We start from the raw sequence: 17,125 nt of genomic DNA, 5'->3' as shown, positions 1-17,125 counted from the left end.
TTGCCAGTTGTTAGATCTGTGGGCAATAAGCGATGGAGATCACGATAGTGGGAGTGCCAAGCTTACCAATCAGAACCCACAAATGACTTGCCCGAGTATTACACTCGGCCAACTCCTTTTATAGGACATCAAAAAAATAACTTTGAGGTTTTTTAACATGCTCCCTCTTACCTCTCCTTTTGACATGCATGAGAGGTAAGAGTATAAAATAAATATGAGCCGTTGATTGCACCAAGCAGTGGGTTTAATTAACTCTTACCTTCTAACCTCCCATGTGAAAAGAGGGGGTAAGAGGGAGCAGGTTAAAATTGCTCAACTTGGATACCCAATACATTTTTTTATCTTATATACCTCAATACAATTTCAAATGTAATGTACTACATATAAGCTGTTTTTAGGAGTTTTCGTAATGTTTGAATTGATTTGTTATTTAAAAGTTTAAAAGCATATAAATGCACTTAATGGATTAAATATAGCAAATGGGCCCAAAAATAGCAAATTCCGACATGCATGCTACATGTAATGGTTTGTATTGCTCGTAGAAAAAGTTTCAAGGCCAACGAATGAAGCAACAGTCGCATTGCCTCCAAATATGAGCCATTCCATCCTGAAACCTAGATTCTTCCTCGAAGATGGTCCCGTTTTGAAGTAGTCTACGAAATAATTTCCTTTTTTGGAGCATGCTTAAATTTTAACCACAACCTCTAGGAGTCATATCTTGACGCCATGCAAATTTGCATGTTTTCCGGTCTTCATTTGAAATTTTTAGAGTTAAATAACCACTAAGCTCCATGTTGGTGCCCGAGTCTCGGCCCGATGGTGTTTGCAACTACTTCTATTTCCTTTTATAAAGGCTAAACATAGACTAGCGATCATCAACAAGTTTTTCAACCTATTTGTGGCGACTATTTTATGTACCTCCAATTCAAATATGAATTATATCCATGAAATGCCTAGAAATGTACTTAATAGCTTAAGTATAACGAACTAAGCTGGGAATATGGTAAGTTTTGACATGTTATATTTAATGGTGTATGCTGACTGTAGAGAAAGTTTCAAGGCCAATGGATAAAACAATTCTTTGCCTCCAAACCTAACCTCTTCCTTATCAAAACCTAGATTCTTCCTTGCAGGTGGTATCGTCTCTAAGCAATCTACGTGGCAACTTTTCTAAAAGAATCAAGTTTGTACCAGAGCCTTTAGGGCTCATATCATGACACCATGCAATGTTTCCTTTTTTATGGCTTCGTTTGATATTTTCAGAATTAAATAACCACAAAGCTCCATGTTTGTTCCTGAGTCTTGGCCCCATGGGTGTTTGGAACTACTTCTACTTCCTTATATAAGACATAAGCATAGAATAAATACCATCAGCTAGACCTTTCAACCCAGTTTTAGCAATAATTTCATGTGCATGCAATTTAAATTTGAATTGTATCCATTAAATGCCTAGAAATGCGTCTAATGGCTTGAACATAGAAAACATACCCAGAAAATGCCAAATTTTAACATGTTACATCTAATAGTGTATATTGTGTGTAGAAAAACTTCCATGGCCAAAAGAAGAAGAAAAGGTGATGTGGCACTTTGCACGCAAATCTGACCCAAGAAGAAAGAAAGAAAAGAAAAGATAAGATAAGAAAGGAAAAAGGAAGGAAAAAAGAAGGCAAGCCAAAGAAAGAAATATGTTTACTGAGTACTCTGTGACTGGCACTCAACAAACATTTTTGGCATGTAAAAAAGAAAAGAAAATTCTTTGACGAGTGTCTAGCAGTAGACACTTGGCAAACTACGACTTGCCGCTACAGTGCCATCATTTGCAGCGGTAAAGGGCACATATCTCTGGGCTTTGCCAAGTTCCCTATTCAACTTTTGCCATGTGTTTTCTCTTTTGCCGAATTTTTTTCTTTGTGCCACTTGGCAAAGGCATGCTTGTCATGTGTCTTGTGGTTGCCGAGTATTTTCTTTCTCGCACTCGGAAAAGGACATGTTTGTCGAGTACCGGAAAAAGGATACTTAGAAAATAGGCATACACTAGGAAAATAGCTCGATTGCGGTAGCGCTACTACTTATTGATGTTTCGAGGTTATGTTTCTATTTGCAACCACATTATATGCATTTCAGCCTCCATAATGTACTTGACACATGCCAGTGCATTTTATTTCATGTGCTTTGAAAATGGAAATCCTTCGAGTTGGATGTGTTCTATAAAGGACTACATATATAAAGATTGACTACGGTACGCGATGTTGTAATTTTGCATATTATATACACTTCTCCTCTTGTATGCTAGTCCTCTGAGGATCCTGCAAATAGCAATAGGTGGGAGCGTGGGATAGGCTGAGTGGGAATTGTTTTGGGAAAAAAGTTATAATGCCCTTTCACTCAGTCCAAAGTTCAGCAGGTGCCCAACACCTTCCACGTTTGTCGTTGCTGCTTTTGACCACCTCCCCAGAAAATATCGCAGTGAACACATTTGGGTGCACCATCTGCCTAATTATGTGTGCACAAATCACACCATTCATTTTCAAAGTAGTGGCAACTGCATTCATATACCACATCTTCCATCACATGATGCACCCAATAGAGTTTGGGGTTCTCATAGTAGCTTGAGTATAGCTCAAACACAGTGCTCTCTCCGGAGCGGCATGGAACTTGATTAATGATGAAACTAGTCGACACAGTCACCTAATTGTGAAACATGCCCAAGACGTTGCGGGTGTAGAGGCCAACATCCTAGCACTCAATGTTATAATCACACGTTTCGAAAATGAAATGTAGTAGTGCAAATGTTTTAGTACATGTGCTCTCATTTTCCGACAACTATTAAGGATTCGCATAGGCAGTGTGCATCTTGCTATGCAGAAGCCGAGAGGTAACTCTACATAGTTGGGTTGCTTGATGCAGTGCTAAGAGTCAACAAAAAAATATATACTTAACAAAACAAGTTGACATCAAGAGTAGGTACAACCTCAACGTTGCAACTAACTGATAAAACAAATAGAGCATGGAAGAGATCCATAATGACAATAACAACGACTAAAATTGCCTTTACTAAAAGAGCAACACTGAAACCAAATGTCTCATCTTATTGACGATGTCATCTATCCATCTTAACTTTTTTGCAGGTAATCCACCCATCTTATTAGCCATTCCAAAACTAAATAAAAAGAGATGCACATGTAGCTGGTCATGCGCTACATGTGGAATTCCTCTCCCTTCTTACATATTCATAGACCGGTATTGTGGCCATTGTAGATCTGGGTGTCGGGGTCCCCTTGGGACCTCGCCATGTCAAGCTATCCCTCATGCTACTGCTGCAACGCCTGATACATCGAAGACCCCATGTCCTTGCCGCCAGTGACATATGGTGCCTGGGCTTGGTAGACTAGCGGCTGCCCACTTCTTTTCGTGATGCGCTCCCCCAGGCTCTTGAGGATTAACTCCAACTTCCATGCCATGGTTGTGAGCTCCTCGATGTTTCCTGGGAGGTGTCCGCTGACCATGGCCTTGTGCAAGAGAATCCTGGCCTCACGGTCCTCGCGCTCGCGCCTAATCTTCTCTACCTGATGTCGGAGTTGTACGAGGCGCTTGCTAAGAATGGTCTCCTGGTCCATCGTCTTCTTTAGCTGTGGCACCTCCGGTATGCTCTTGAACTGATTCAGGATAGCCACCGCCTCGGCATGGGATGGGAACACCTCTGGCACCGTTGTGCCCTCACCATACACCAGCACGCAGGCCTTGGCATTGCACAATGTGGCCACCTCACTGGCCTTCTTCATCAGGTTCTTGGTACGCTTCTTCAAGGTATTGAGCCGCGTCGAGTCATTGCGGATGTACCGGAGGGCCACCTTCTTGCGAGCCATTGTCACCTAAGGAGAAAATCTACAAAGGAAGGAAAATTGCTAGTTTGGGTGAGTCGAAAACAAGGGAGGTAGGGTATATTTATAGTGGCGGGCCTGCTAGGATGAGGGAGGATATGACAGATTTGGAGGCCAAACTTAATTGTGCCCAGTAGTAACTTTGGTATATAGCAAAAACTTTTAGATTTACTTCCTAAGATCGAAGATTTTGTCAATCAATACGAACTTTCTCCTGAATCATGGGATAAAATGTATGGAAGGTTTCTCTAAAGAGGCACATGCATCGTATTACTAGGATATGCCTATTTTACCAAAATGTATTGCCAAACTATTTTTTCTGTTTAATTCTATCCAAAGTTGGGTGTTTTTTCAAAATATAGATCATCCCATTGACCATTGATTCATTTATATCTAAATTAAGTAAATATTTTTAGTGTAGATTCTAGCCATCCTTGACTTGCATACTGATGGATTTTAATCATTGGTGGCATGCATAGAGGATCGGATTGGGTGCACATGAGAAGAACGGTTTGTTCAGGCCCTCGTGATGAGATAAAACCCTTCATCCTGCATGTCTGCTATGTATTATACCGATGTCTCATATGACAGATGTTGATAGGAAGACTAGATGCCTAGGCCCCTACCTCCCCTTATATAAGTGGAGCCGTGGAGGATGATGCCTACTACGCAACCTTCTTCTTGTAGACGTTGTTGGGCTTCCAAGTGCAGAGGTTTGTAGGACATTAGCAAATTTACCTCAAGTGGATGACCTAAGGTTTATCAATCCGTGGGAGGCGTAGGATGAAGATGGTCTCTCTCAAACAACCCTGCAACCAAATAACAAAGAGTCTCTTGTGTCCCCGACAGACCCAATACAACGGTAAACTTTATAGGTGCACTAGTTCGGCGAAGAGATGGTGATACAAGTGCAATATGTATGGTAGATATAGGTTTTTGTAATCTGAAAATATAAAAACAGCAAGGTAACTAATGATAAAAGTGAGCACAAACGGTATTGCAATGCTTCAAAACAAGGCCTAGGGTTCATACTTTCACTAGTGCAAGTTCTCTCAACAATAATAACATAATTAGATCATATAACAATTCCTCAACATGCAACAAAGAGTCACTCCAAAGTTACTAATAGCGGAGAACAAACGAAGAGATTATTGTAGGGTACGAAACCACCTCAAATTTATTCTTTCTGATCAATCCATTGGGCTATTCCTATAAGTGTCACAAACAGCCCTAGAATTCATAGTAAAATAACACCTTAAGATACACATCAACCAAAACCCTAATGTCACCTAGATACTCCAATGTCACCACAAGTATCCGTGGATATGATTATACGATATGCATCACACAATCTCAGATTCATCTATTCAAACCAACACAAAGTACTTCATAGAGGGCCCCAAAGTTTCTACCGGAGAGTCAAGACGAAAACGTGTGCCAACCCCTATGCATAGATTCCCAAGGTCACGGAACCCGCAAGTTGATCACCAAAACATACATCAAGTGAATCAACAGAATACCCCATTGTCACCACGGGTATCCCATGCAAGACATATATCAAGTGTTCTCAAATCCTTAAAGACTCAATCCGATAAGATAACTTTAAAGGGAAAACTCAATCCATTACAAGAAGGTAGAGGGGGAGAAACATCATAAGATCCAACTATAATAGCAAAGCTCGCGGTACATCAAGATCGTGCCATATCAAGAACACGAGAGAGAGAGAGAGATCAAACACATAGCTACTGGTACATACCCTCAGCCCCGAGGGTGAACTACTCCCTCCTCGTCATGGAGAGCGCCGGGATGATGAAGATGGCCACCGGTGATGGATCCCCCCTCCGACAGGGTTCCAGAACCGGGTCCTGATTGGTTTTTGGTGGCTATAGAGGCTTGCGGCGGCGGAACTCCCGATCCAGGTTTCTTTTTGGAAGTTTGGGGATTTATAGGAGGGGATGGCATCGGTCTCACGTTATGGGCCCCACAGGGAGTCCATGAGGTAGGGGGCGCACCCTAGGGGGCGCCCTCCACCCTCGTGGGGCCCTCGTGACTCCCCTCCAGTAACTTTTTGTTCCAGTATTTTTTTATATTTTCCAAAAAAAATCTCCGTTGATTTTCAGCGCATTCCGAGAACTTTTATTTCTGCACAAAAACAACACCACGGTAGTTCCGCTGAAAACAGCGTCAGTTCGGGTTAGTTCTAACCAAATCATGTAAAATATTATAAACATGGCATGAATACATAAAAAATTATAGATACGTTGGAGACGTATCAAGCATCCCCAAGCTTAATTCCTGCTCGTCCTCGAGTAGGTAAATGATAAAAACAGAATTTTTTATGCGGAATGCTACCTAACATATTTATTAATGTAATATTCTCTATTGTGGCAAGAATATTCATAAGATTCAAAATAAAAGTTTAATATTGACATAAAAATAATAATACTTCAAGCATACTAACAAAGCAATCATGTCTTCTCAAAATAACATGGCCAAAGAAAGTTATCCCTACAAAATCATATAGTCTGGCTATGCTCCATCTTCATCACACAAAATATTCAAATCATGCACAACCTCGATGACAAGCCAAGCAATTGTTTCATACTTTCGATGTTCCCCAACTTTTTCAACTGTCACGCAATACATGAGCGTGAGCCATGGGTATAGCACTATGGTGGAAGAGAATATGGTTGTTGTGGAGAAGATAAAATGAAGGAGATAGTCTCACATCAACAAGGCGTATCAACGGGCTATGGGGATGCCCATCAATAGATATCAATGTGAGTGAGTAGGGATTGCCATGCAACGGATGCACTAGAGCTATAAGTGTATGAAAGCTCAAAAAGAAACTAAGTGGGTCATCCAACTCGCTTGCTCACGAAGACCTAGGTTGAGGAAGCCCATCATTGGGAGATCACTTTAATGCATCCTCTAGTCCTACCCAAGAGGGATCAATTGGATACAACCTTTGGGTCCGTCCTTAGGGAGATCGAGCTAGAGTGTCGGGCGCAGCTCACCTAGTAGGTGTGGATATTGAGTAGACATCCAGTGTTTCTCAAAAAACTCATAAAATAAAATAAAAATCATTATAGAGTGAAAATTATGGAACTTAAGCATGAAAATGACCCAGTTGTTTTGTGCTCTAGGCGTCGGTAACATGGTGAGGGTTCTCGGAGCGACAAGTCAATGAGGCAAGGAACAAATTCACGGAGCAGCGAGGGCGGCGCGACGAGATAAGCACAATGGGATGACGGGGCGGCGCCACAAGACCCTACTGCTTCAGTGGTATCATGACGTTCGAGATCAACTCCTCGGTACATAACTACTTTATGATGTCCGTCGGGGCGTGGTGTACTTGGAGGTCATGTCCGTTGGTGGCCAGTTTCGGAGTCTAGACTACTACCCGCACGATAACCCTACTACGCCCCCGTGCCCTACCGCTTCATCACCATCTACCTTAAGCTTGTTAGGAAGCAGCCCAGCCACCTCGACGAGAAGTTCATAGTAAGCTTCACAGCCTTTTCCGTGCACAGAGACAATGTGTCGTTGTCCCACCACGCGTAGTCCAGGCATAGGGCAACCACAACTTGAAGATGTCGTGAGGGTCCCCCGAGTTCATCGGTGATTACACGAACATCCCTATCAAGCGCAGCATGACCATCATGTGGAGGGTCACAGGGTCAAAGGAGAGAAGCTTGATTACCCCAAAATAGGGTACCAACTCGGCTGCCTATACTCCCATAAAAAGAACTCGGCTACCTACTAGAGCCCAGGCTCGCTGCCTCGACTGACGTCTCCTTCACCGTTGCTAGGCCTTCCATGCTCGTCGAGCTCGCCGCGTGGCCTGCTCCCTGCTCATCGAGGTAGAACACTTTGGCGCCTTGCTGGAGTCCTCATCCTCTTCCATCACTCTGCACTTTTGCAGGACATCGAGCCCGAGACCTTCCGAGCCATCTTCGGTTCATCTACACGGACGCCCTCCCTGACTACAACAACGAGCCCCCCAACATAGTGGCGCTCCAGCTGAGGGAGTCCTGGACTAAGGGGTCCTCGGGCGTCCGGCCTGTTAGCCATGGGCCGGACTGATGGGCTGTGAAGATACGAAGACCAAAGACGGCACCCGTGTCCGGATGGGACTCTCCTTGGCATGGAAGGCAAGCTTGGCGACTAATCGTGTAGATTCCTTTTTGTGTAACCGACTCCATTGTAACCCTAGATCTCTCCGGTGTCTATATAAACCGGAGAGGGTAGTCCGGATAGGCGGATACTCATTATCATAACCATAGGCTAGCTTCTAGGGCTTAGCCATTACGATCTCGTGGTAGATCAACTCTTGTAACACTCATATTCATCAAGATCAATCAAGCAGGAAGTAGGGTATTACCTCCATAGAGAGGGCCCGAACCTGGGTAAACATCGTGTCCCCTGTCTCCTGTTACCATCGACCTTAGACGCACAGTTCGGGACCCCCTACCCGAGATCCGTCGGTTTTGACACCGACACCAGCGCCTCCTCAAGGCGGACGAAGATGTCAAGGAGAGTGTTGTGAGGCCGCAACACGCGAAGGAGTCTCCTCTCACAACACGGGATGCATGTCCCAGGGAAGGTGGTGGCGGCGCAGTTGTCTTTGGTCGGTCGATGTTACAACACAGATCTAAAGACGGTCGGGGGTCTGGTGGCATGAGTTGGTCTGGCATAGGGTGACCGGCGTGTTCTACTCACGGGGCGGCACCCTTCTCAGCGACAGGGCCGCCTCTAGACAGCTCTTGGTGGTGGCTGCGTGGCTGCATGTGGGAGGGCTCAATCTGGGCCTTCGGGACACGTCGTTCCCTGTTCGTGGCACTGCCTCTAATGTCCTCGGCCATGGGGGAGCAGTCACATGCGAGGCCAGCGTCGGTGGTGTTGGCCAGGGCGCTCGCCAAAGGTACCATGCTTCTTGTCGTGCGGGTTGATCTGGTTCTGGTGAGCAAGGCGGCGGGAGTGAGTCTGGTGGTGATGGTTTGACGGAGGTGTGCTGCTGGTGGTGGCTTGCTGGCCTGGCTAGATCCAGTCGCATCTTGGCCATAGTGGTACATCTTGGGGCAGAGGTGGTGGCGGTGAGTGGTTGTGGTGGAGGTGGTGGTGGATTGGTGGCGGTGCTGCGATAGCTAGTTTTGATTTATACCCCCCCCCCCTTCAGTTGGTGTGGCGGGCGCTTCGGATCTGGTCTCCGGCGACGCGCGGTGGCACCATGGGGTGTGTTGGCGTGCCTGATGTATGGTGACTCGCCGCCAAACTATGTCCGGTTCGAACTTGCGGCGGACGAAGGAGAATTTTGCTTCCCACCCGCCACCCACTTCATAGCCACTATCGAAGACCCAACCAACACGCTTGACCCCGGCTCCGAAGACATCGACGGTATGGAGGACGATGAGGGGCAAGGCCAGAACACGCTACCCACTAGACGCGGGACGTCCACTTCCTGGTATGACGTGTGTATGGTAGATACACCCAACGACGCTCCCGATGATGACAAGGAGGATCCAGGTGAGGATAAACCTCCTGGTACACAGTCCGAACACCGGCACCCCCGGCGCCACTCCAAGTCGCGTCGCCCAAGAGAAAACAATACTAGCACCGGAGAAGATAAGACCCCGGACATTGAAGACCCTGTTGAGGAAGGATCCGAACAGGAGGAACAAGAAGGCGGGCAAGATAGCCCTGACGAACAGGCCATATATGGATACTCGGAGGACAGTAATTATCTCCCACTCTCCGAGGAAGAGGAGAGCCTCGGCAACGAGGATTTCATCGTGCCTGAGGAACCTCTCGAGCAGGAGCGCTTTAAACGCCCGCTAACAGCCACTGCAAGGAGCCTAAGAAAGAAGCAGCTGCAGCTTCAAGCGAGCCAAGATTTGCTCAATTATAGATGGACCGAGGTCGTGGCTGCCGAAGAATACGGCCTTAACGGCCCAGACAAAAACCACCCCAAGCGTAGGTCACTAGTAGAAAAAGGGTCATCTGTCCCGGTTGGTAAGGGCCTTTTGTCCCGGTTGTTGAACCGGGACTAAAGGGTCGTTACTAATGCCCTAGCCCTTTAGTCCCGGTTCTTACATGAACCGGGACAGATGGGCCTCCACGTGGCCGGTGTGGCGAGCCCAGGCAGGAGGGCCTTTGGTCCCGGTTGGTGGCACTAACCGGGACCAATAGGCATCCACGCGTCAGCATTTCAGGGGCTGGGGTTTTTGTTTTTTTTGAAGGGGGGGGGGTTGGGGGTTTTGGGGGGTTAATTTAGGTGTTTCATATATTGTGTTAGCTAGCTAATTAATAGAGAGAAGTGTCCTCTCTTATCTCCGTGCTTGGTCGACGCTACGTACTATATACGTATAGAGAGGACTAGACACGCTAGCTAGTAAGCAAATGAAGGAAACAGAAGATCGTCATGAACATATATATGCATACAGAGAGAAGTGATATCGACCACCTCTCCTTCTCCGAGAGATTGGTCGAACAACAAGTTCTCGTATATCTATCCGACACTACCGGTTACATATATACAATAATTATCTCTTACAATATAATCTCCTAATTATATATGTACACAGGGTCCACATAGTATTCTCCGTTCTCAGCGATCACGTGGTCAAGGAAGAATGCCGCCAATTCCTCTTGAATTGCTCGCATACGATCTGGTGGTAGGAGTTCATCCCGCATCCGAAAGATCTAATTTGAAGAAGGGGTCAATACATATATATATATGAATAAATGAAACTCAACACAAATGATGGTAATAAAATAAAATTGTGAATATTATTGCTTACGCACTTCATATTGTTCGTCAGAGTAGCCCCGCTCACAGGTCGTGTAGCGGATGGACTCGCAAACGTAGTATCCACAGTAATTATTCCCGGCTTCCTGCCACAACCACTTTACAAGAAATAGAGGTCAATCAAACTGATAAGCAAGCATGCTAAATGGTATTGATGAAACTAGCGCTTGAATCACTAGGAGATGCGCGGAACATGCTACTATAGTACTTACTTTCGGGTGTCTAAATTGCAGCTTCTTCGGCAGTCCCGGAGCTTTTTTGGTGAATTTTCTCCAAACCCTGCCAGACAAAGAAAACAATTACTTGATATCAGGAAATGAACAAAGTTGCTGATATGGTGGATAATGATCGATTTAACTTACTTCTCGAGCATTTGAGTCATGTCCGCATAGTCCTGGGGATCTTTTCGTCTCGAGTCTAAGACGGTTACTAGTCCCTGCTCAAGCTTAATCTCTAGGAGAATATAGTGGAAGCTGCGCACGCATGCATAAGTCATCAATTACATTACTATAACCTGGACTAATAAGGGAAACCGAATATGCACAAGACAGTAACACTCACTTGAAGTTGTAAGGAAAGAGTATTATATCTTTGTTTTCATTTATTACCAACGATCGTAGCAAGTTGGCCTCGGTATTTTCGGCATGATATTTAACCTCAGTTGCATCTATGAGATTTGTGTTAATGAATCCAATATCACCGATTTGTCTTTTCTTCAATTCGGCGATCTTCAATCTGCATAATATAGTGAGGATAATTATAAATACATGCAATGAAAGAGCTGACCTATATAGAGAGACTTAATGACAGAAGTAGTACTACTTACAGACAGTAGCAAGTGATCGTTGATTTATCGAGGGCCTTTTGATTGAAAAACTGGAAGAACTCCTCAAATGGAACATTCAACATTTCAATTCCAACGAGGTCATGCTCCTCTTTAACTCTCAGCGTCAAAGTATTCCTCCCCCCAGACTCTCTGCAGGTTTTCATGTACCAATCATGTAATCTTCGCATCATCGTTGTTAGAGATCTTTCATCTTTGACGAGAGGCTTCCCGTAATGGTATTTGTGTTCGTCCACCTCCAAGAAATCATAATGTACATCGTCGGGCAGGTAATCTCCAAGATTGCTATAACCGGGCACCATCCTCGGATCATTAGCGACGATGTCGCTAGACACCTTGAGCGGGGGGCACGATTGGTTCGCTTGTTCGCCGAGCTGGGCAATTTTTTCCCAGCTCGTCGTTCTTTTAACCTTTGATCACTGACAGTACTTCCCGACCGCTCCGCTTCGACAAATGTCTTTGCAATAATGCGCTCATAGTTGCCTTTCGGCGGAGACTTTCGTGGTTTTGTCAGGGCAGCCAGAGTGCGCTTCGCTTTCACCGGATCTACCTTCTCCTCTGGAGGTGGATGTTTCTTTCCTTTCACCCCTTCAAAGAAGTTCGTCACTTCGGCTTGCACGATCTTCGTGGTTTCCTCCTCGGTCCTCTCGTATGGTAACTTCTCTGGAGTCTTCAGAGAAGGACCGAATCTGTATTGCCTCCCGCCTCTGGCTGTACTGCTAGACGCCGGCAGAGCAGACGGAGCGGCTGCGGCTGTCTTCTTTCCTTGCTTACGAGGCGGAGGAGAAGGACTACGACGCGCCGGAGCAGCCTGAGCAGCGGCGGGTCTTTTCCGCCATTGCTGACGAGGCGGAGAAGGAGGAGGCTGGCTGCTCGGGCGCGCCGGCGCAGGCGGAGTGCTGCCACGCGCCGGAGAAGGAGGCTGAGTGCCCTGATCACTCACCGGAGGAGGAGGCGGAGGAGGAGGCGGAGTGCCACCACGCGCCGGAGAAGGAGGCTGAGTGCCCTGATCACTCACCGGAGGAGGAGGCGAAGGAGGAGGCAGAGTGCCCTTACTCGCCGGAGGAGGAGGAGGAGGCGGAGGCGTCCAGTTCGGAAGGTTGATGAGCTCCTTCCGCCATAGGCATGGAGTCTTCAGAGCAGAACCCAGCCGAGTCTCCCCTTCACCGGTAGGGTGGTCAAGCTGGAGGTCCTCAAATCCCTCCGTTATTTCGTCCACCGTCACCCTAGCATATCCTTCTGGAATCGGACGACAGTGAAAAGTTGCGCCGGGTTCAGGTGGTCAAACAGAGCCGACAGCCGCCTTGACTTTGAAGTTCTGCCATTGCGTCATAGGGTGGCAATGTTGAGACTCCGTGATAGCATCCACGGGGTAGCTAGCAGGAGTCGACAAGACATGCTCTGGCTGAAGCAGCTCGGTGGAAGCCACGCTGCTTCTCTGCTGAGATGGCGGGGTAGCTTTGGGGGTAGTTTCGGCAGGTCGCTTGCTACAAGCTACGTCTCGTTCCTCTAGCGCTTGAACCCTTTCATGCAGCTTCTGAATTTGGGTCTGCTCCACTTTTTTCCTCCTCTCCTGGCATTTGTAACCTCCTGCGTCCGGAAAACCAGCCTTCCACGGAACCGAGCCTGGCGTGCCTCGTGTCCGTCCAGGGTGCTCAGGATTCCCGAGGGTCATTGTGAGCTCGTCAAATATAGTGCTGAATCGATATAGTGCTGAATCCTCTTGACTGGTATTCTCAAAAGCTCGTCCGTCCAAACGCACTTCCCTCATACAGGGTCCAAGGTTCCGCCAGCCTCGAAGAACCAAGTCCGGCAACGGTCTGGCCAGTTCATTGTCTCTGGTTCGATCCCTTTATCAAGCAGATCATTCTCAGCCTTCGCCCACTTAGGTCGGGCTTTGAGGTAGCCACCTGACCCCGTGCGATGGTGAAGCTTCTTCTTCGCAGCATTTTTCTTTTTTGTCGCTGACAACTTCTTACTCTTTTTCGATGTCTTGTGGGCCACAAATGCGGACCAGTGATCTCTGATCTTCTCATATTTGCCGATCAATTCTGGTGTCTCTTCTTTGTCGACAAACGTTTTCAGCTCATTCTTCCACCTCCTGAATAGGTCTGCCATCTTCTTAAGAGCATGAGACTTGATTAATTGCTCTTTAACTGGCTTCTCCGGATCCTCCTCTGGCGGTAAGGTGAAATTTGCCTTCAGCTCAGTCCAAAGATCATCTTTCTGCATATCATTGAAATAAGACACCTCAGGGTCTTCCTTCTTAGGCTTATACCATTGGTGGATGCTGATCGGGATCTTGTCCCTAACAAGAACCCCGCACTGAGCAGCAAATGCTTCCTTTGTCCGGATGGGTTCAATCGGTTGGCCGTCGCGCGCGATTGCTGTGATCTCAAACCTTTCATCCGAGCGCAACTTTCTCTTCGGGCCTCGTCTCTTTACCGAAGTTGTGCTCGATCCGGAGGGCTAGAAAAAAGAAGAAAGACGAGAGTTAATTAATATGTGTACATACCAAAACAATGAATGCATCAATTAGCTAGTCAGCACAGGCTTAACTAATATATTTACCTGGCCGGACTCTGTTCGGTCACCGGAGCCGTCACCACGGGCTCCTTCTTGCACCAGCATTGGGTCACCGGAGCCATCATAATCATGTCTTTCCTCCTCCACTCTTCGATCACCGTAGCCTGCTTCTTCACCCTGTTCTTCCAGACCATCATTGTCGTTAAGATACGACAAGACATCACCTCCGGCTAAGATTATGTCCCCCAACACCTCTTCTGCTTCCTCGTCTCGTCCGTGCTCCATTGTTTCTGCAAATATTACAACATGGCAATTATTACACAAACATGACAGCAGGTGGATATATTAGTGCAAACGTAGACCTAGCTTATTCCGGGTTTGGGGTGGCCTCGGCAACGCTTCAAGGGTAGGGGCGCGGCGGGAGGGGGTAGGAGACCGACATCGTTTTTTTCTAGGGTTTGGGTGTCCTCGAGAGTTTTGGTCGAGCGAGAGGGCCGGGGGGTGCTCCCGTGGTATAAGTTATCACGGTCGAAGTTATCCGGGAGGGGGTTATATCAACAACGACGACATACATACATGGGAAAATAATGTTATCGGGGAGGGGGTAGGTCGAACCCCCCCCCCTCGTGTTGAAGTTATCGGGACACGGGGTATATCGACAACGACATATCCGATAAAAAATAAGAAGACGAAGAAGAAATAAAAAGAGGAGAAGAAGATATTAATAGAGAAGAAGATTGAAGAAAAAAAGAAGGAAAAAAAGAGGCGAAGAAGAAAGGAATAGAGGAGAAGAAGAGAAAATAGAATTCTCCTCTATTCCTTTCTTCTTCTCCTCTTCTTTTTTCTTCTTCTTATTTATTTCTCATCTTCTTCCTCTCCTTTTCTTCTCCTTTCTTCTTCTTCTTATTTCCTTTTTCCTCTCATTCTTTTTCTTCTTCTTCCTTTCCTAGCTAGATATATAAAACTTTTCTAAAAATGTAACTTTTGCATATATAAAACTTTTTCTTCTTCTTCCTTCTATTCCTTCTTCCTAAATATATAAAACTTTTCTAAAAATGAAACTAACCTAAAATGTACTAAATCAGAGAACATATATAGATAAAACTTTTCTAAAAATCTAACTTTTGCATATATGTATTTTTAAAACATCATTACAATTGAAAAATACATACATACATACAAAAAACATGTAAAAAATACATACATACATATATGAACATACATCAAAAAAATACATATATCTAAAAAATACATACATACATATATGAAAATCTAAAAACATGTAAAAAAATAGCACGGCGGCCGGGCCGACAGAGGCGCGGTGCTCACAGAGGGAGGAGCGGGCGGCGTCGGGGCAAGCAGGGGCGCCGGGAGTGGCACGGAGACGGCGTCGCGGCAGGGGCGGGGCAGGGGCGACGCACGTCGGGGCAGGGGCGGCGCGCGTCGGGGCAGGGACGACGGGCGAGGGCGCGGCGAGGGCGCGGGCGACGACGACGACGGGCGCGGGCGACGGTGACTGCGACGACGGGGCGGGTCGGGGGCACGGCAGAGGCACGGCGAGGGCGCGCGGCATGGTCGGGGGGCAGGGGCGACGGCAGCGTGGTGGGGGGCGCGGCAGAGGCACGGCGAGCTCGGGCAGCCTGGCGGCGTCGTCGGAGGGATCGAAGAACTGACGAAATTTTCACAAGTGCTGGCTTATATAGCAAACCCATTGGTACCGGTTGGTGGCACAAACCGGTACCAATGCCACCCTTTAGCCCCGGTTGATGTCACCAACCGGGACCAAAGGCCTCTTTTCAGCAGCCCAAAGGGCGGGAAGCGGCGGCCTTTGGTCCCGGTTGGTGGCACCAACCGGGACTAAAGGGGGGGTGCATTGGTACCGTTTAGTGCCATGAACCGGTACCAATGCACCCCTTTAGTCCCGGTTGGTGCCACCAACCGGGACCAAAGGGCTTGTGCTGCTGCGCCCGCGTCGAAAGTTTAGTCCCACCTCGCTAGTTGAGAGGGGCGCGCAGTGGTTTATAAGCCCCACTGCCGCTCCCCTCTCGAGCTCCTCTCCATTGTAGGCTTACGGGCCTAATTGTCACTGCTATGCCTGATAGGCCTACTGGGCCTTCTGCGGGCCTGAATCCTGGCCCATCGATGCGTTTCTAGTCGTATTCAGGCCGTGGTGGCCCAGTAGGTGGCATATTTTTTATTTTTTGCCTGTTTTTTTGTTTCATTTTTTGCTTTATTTATTTTGTTTTGTTTCTACTTACAACAAAAAACTTATTTATTTTATTTTATTTTGTTTCTAATTACTTATTTATTTTACTTTATGATAATTCTTTTTGCTATTAAAGTTTCTAACAAAAAAAGTTCTTTATGAAAATTCTTTTTGCTTTCAATGATTTTGAACAGAAAATACTTCGATAATTTTAGTTGCATCAATTTTATATAATTTTAGTTTCAATAATACTAGAGGTTGCTTATAATGTTTTGAACAGAAAATACTTTGATAATTTTAGTTTCATAAATTTTATTTATGTTATTAAAGTTTATTTTATTTTGTTTCTACTTATATATTTTATTAAAGTTTATATTATTTTGTTTCTAATTACTTATTTATTTTATTTGTTATTTTTCATGCACCATTTTTCATGCATTTACTGATTATTTTGAGCTATAAGACCCTAAAATTGAAAAGCATTTCAAATGAACTCTGAAAAGGTTGAAAGTTGGCATGGTATCATCATTTCATCCACATAGCATGTGCAAGAAAGTTGAGAGGGTTACGGCAAAAACTGGATGCACTTCGTGTACAAAACGGACAATCTCTTTCGAAGTATCAGGATTTCATACGGAAACTCGTCTGTTACAAAGGGATTTCATTTTTTAAAACTTATTTGAACTCCTGACTTTTTGTGTGTTCAAAATGCACCATTCAAAGCCACATCATCAATTTTCAACCCTTTCTGACTTCATTTGTTATTTTTCATGCATTTATTGATTATTTTGAGCTATAAGACCCTGAAATTGAAAAGCATTTCAAATGAACTCTGAAAAGGTTGAAAGTTGGCATGGTAT

General features: G+C 45.9%; 1 protein-coding gene across 1 annotated transcript; it reads right to left on the bottom strand.

The window, feature by feature from the left end:
- Nucleotides 1-3,311: 3,311 nt before the first annotated feature.
- Nucleotides 3,312-3,866, bottom strand: LOC123145359 (agamous-like MADS-box protein AGL80). Its single transcript, XM_044564759.1, has one exon. The coding sequence runs from the start codon at nt 3,864-3,866 to the stop codon at nt 3,312-3,314; it is 555 nt and encodes a 184-aa protein (XP_044420694.1).
- Between the last annotated feature and the right edge of the window lie 13,259 nt (nt 3,867-17,125).

The sequence above is a fragment of the Triticum aestivum genome, chromosome 6D (genome assembly GCF_018294505.1).
Source record: "Triticum aestivum cultivar Chinese Spring chromosome 6D, IWGSC CS RefSeq v2.1, whole genome shotgun sequence".
Lineage (NCBI taxonomy): Eukaryota > Viridiplantae > Streptophyta > Magnoliopsida > Poales > Poaceae > Triticum > Triticum aestivum.
The sequence above is the reverse complement of the archived record's forward strand: the minus strand, read 5'-3'. Positions and strand labels throughout refer to the sequence as shown.

Excerpts from the sequence above, each read along its gene's own strand:
- LOC123145359 (XM_044564759.1), bottom strand. The coding sequence starts at position 3,866 with ATGGCTCGCAAGAAGGTGGCCCTCCGGTACATCCGCAATGACTCGACG.